The 3,081-nt window shown below is 37.7% G+C and overlaps 1 protein-coding gene across 1 annotated transcript; it reads left to right on the top strand.

Annotated features, from left to right (window-relative positions):
* Positions 1-279: 279 nt before the first annotated feature.
* Positions 280-2,469, top strand: LOC110444615 (autophagy-related protein 2 homolog B-like; the record flags this gene model as incomplete). Its single annotated transcript, XM_021488980.1, has 4 exons — positions 280-448; positions 1,120-1,302; positions 1,534-1,636; positions 2,280-2,469. Coding segments are annotated over 4 exons (645 nt in total), but the record flags the coding sequence as incomplete, so codon positions are not given.
* Between the last annotated feature and the right edge of the window lie 612 nt (positions 2,470-3,081).

Below are 3,081 nucleotides of genomic sequence, written 5' to 3'. Positions count from 1 at the left end.
ATTTACTTATCCGGAGCATATACAACTTTTAAACAGCTGGTCATGGGCATTGAACATGACAGGAGAAGACATATACTGTATTATTTACTCCTTGTCCTTTTCTGAAATGTAATATTTGACATCAATGTCCATGCGTTAAGTTATATTTACAACAAAAATTAATAAAGATAATATAGGAAACAGACCACAGGCTATGCGGTTCCTTTTTGTTTATCATACAAGCTAGTTAAAATGGAAAACATGTGAAATTTCAAATGTTTTTATTTTGATTCAAAACAGGCCATAAATGAGGTTTTGGACAACAGTAATCTACCAGTTGAGATTGTGGATGGTTTTATAGATGAAATAGCTGTATCTATACCATGGACAGCTCTCATACAGAGCAGTACAGAGATGGAGATCCGGGGGCTGGAACTGACCCTACAGCCAAAACAGAGGAGCAGCAATGGTCAGTACAAGTTACCTAATGGCTCACTATCAGTATAGTAGTACAGGTAATAGAGGCAGGCTCATGGTGGTAGACAAGTCAGACCAAAGGAACATATAGCTCCACTACAGACAAAGGAAAACAGCGAGGAGAAATAGCTTAGAATTTGAACTTGTATGCACAAATATATCTTCTACAGATACTCCTTACCTTAAGGTATAGATGGAGTAAAATTGTTATCAATCATGACTCAAACAGTACTGTTTAAACAGGGTCTTAGTAGGCTTATAAATTCTGCTTCCTTAGCCTTAGGTTTAATTATGTTTATCAACTATGGATAAGGAGGAAGTATTCAAAATTTGTCATCAATACAACTTGTGTGTGTTCACTGACCAGTGACAATCTGAAAGCTGTCTGTATTTGGTGTCTATGTACAGTAATTCTAGTGTGTTATATTTGCATATGACACCTCCGGGTGTTTTTATTAAGGAAGGAAATATCAACCTGCTCAGTTTCAAACATACATATGTATAAAGGATTTGATGTAAATCGCGGACATTATTTGCTGAAAAATGACCCTGTAAGATTACGCCTGGACACTTTATAGCACATGTACACCAAAAACATTGACTCTGGATTAGGTCAGGTCCAGAGATGAACATGATCTACAAATCAAATGTTTAAATTTGCAGCCCAAGGCCTGGAGACCATGTTTTGCAGTATGAACAGTAGCATGACCACCAGTCTACAGATAGCAGAGGAGTGTCTGAAGGAGGACCGAGCCAAACCGTTCAGAGGTCGTGAAGGCAGCCTCGGAGATGATGGGGGTCAGCAGTTTGAAGGAGTACAGAAGTTTGCTCAGACTATCGATTCAGGTAATATTTCCTGGTGAAAAAGTGAACTGATAAAAACAAGTTTCCTTGTGTTTCTAATTACATTTAAAGTTATTTGCAGACAAGTGGATATTTTTTATTTGTTCCAATTTCTCAATGGCCCTTATAGGTAGATGGTTCTTATTTCTTCTCCCATAATATCTGATAATTGGTATATTTACTAAGAACTGTAAGGAGCTATATTCTAAACATTTATATCTCCCTTGTTTTCAGTGCTTTGTAGGGTGAAAGTTACTTTGGTGGACACTGTGATACGACTTGAGCACCTCCCCAACAGTGCTGAAACAGGGGTGGCACTAGAAATCAGGATCAAAAGGTAAGGCATGTGACATAGGGTTTGTGCTGGAAGATTTAGTTATAATTATACATCTTCAGCAGTGCTGAAACAGGGGTGGCACTATGAATCAGGACCCATGCTGACATAGGGTTTGTGCTGGAAGATTCAGTTATAATTATACATCCTCAGCAGTGCTGACACAGAGGTGGCAATGGAAATCAGGATCAAAAGGTAAGGCCAACCACAAAGTGACAAGCTGACAAAAAGGCTAAGTTGAAAAATAGAACACTATTATACAACCTCATGAGTTCTGAAATAGGGTCCTCTTTGGGATTCTAGAAAAAAAGGTAGGGCCATGCTGATTTGGGTGGCTGTGCTGGAGTATTTAGTATATTTATAATCATCAATTATGCTGAAACAGGTACAGGTGTAAAAACTAGGATAAATTACGTCTCTCCAACATTAGTGGAGCCGGCAATCAGGATGTAAAAAAAGTAAGGAAAACCGCCCAGCTTTGCTGAAAATAGGGACTGAGGTGGGTTGGGGATATTCATGATAGAAAGGCAAAAGCAAATCTGAAAAGTTTAGGTTGAAAATTGGATAAAGTTTATACTTTTACTGTCATATAATTTATAAAATTGTGCATGATAAGTATTGTAATTGCAAAATCTTATTGTTATAGAATGGAGTACTTTGATGACATGGCTGAGGGATCTTCAGTAGACAATACTGAATTTGCTAAGAATTGGGAGCCTGCAGCTGTGGCCCACAAGAATTTCCTGATGGAGGGCATGCATATTCTGATTGACCACTTCTCCCGTAACTCGCGTCCCCACAGCAACCACTCCGACTCATCCTGCTCATCACCTCAGGTAGGTGTGCCATACTTCTCAGACAGGTCCGATCAAACACACGGCAGGGTAAGCACAGGACTTAAATTTGAATTTACAGTATGGCCTAAAAAAGCCTTAGATTTCACCTTTGGTTTTGAAAAGCCTTGAATACTGGTTTGTGGCCTTAAAAGTGTTAGAATTTTGCTGTTTAGTAATTCAAAGTCATGCCTTTCTTGCTCTTTAAAGTTTCACAAGAATGTTTAAAACTAAATGGTTTTCCAAACTTGGTCACGATTGTTGTGAAATGTTTTTGCCCTGACATTGATGTATTCAGTGACAAAGCCTGTTCCAAATGAGACACATTTTATTTTTGTGAGATCTTTGTTTTATGGTATAGGAACCACTATTTAAATTGTAGGTGAAATAATTCAAAGCAACACTCGAATCAGAATCTGTTCAGGTCTTTCCATCATAATGTTAAAGTAATCTGAAACCAACCATGCATGGTGTGAAATTAAAGTTCAAATTATGATATTATTTTCCTAGTGGTTTGAGTTGACACTTTTCTTCTTTTGGAACTGGTTAGTATAGAAAACACTAACTCGTTAACATCGAAATGACTGTTTCACCATTTGGTAAAAACAATTTGCT

The sequence above is a fragment of the Mizuhopecten yessoensis genome, unplaced genomic scaffold (genome assembly GCF_002113885.1).
Source record: "Mizuhopecten yessoensis strain PY_sf001 unplaced genomic scaffold, ASM211388v2 hete_36152130, whole genome shotgun sequence".
NCBI lineage: Eukaryota > Metazoa > Mollusca > Bivalvia > Pectinida > Pectinidae > Mizuhopecten > Mizuhopecten yessoensis.
This window is presented reverse-complemented; position numbering and strand designations above follow the sequence as displayed.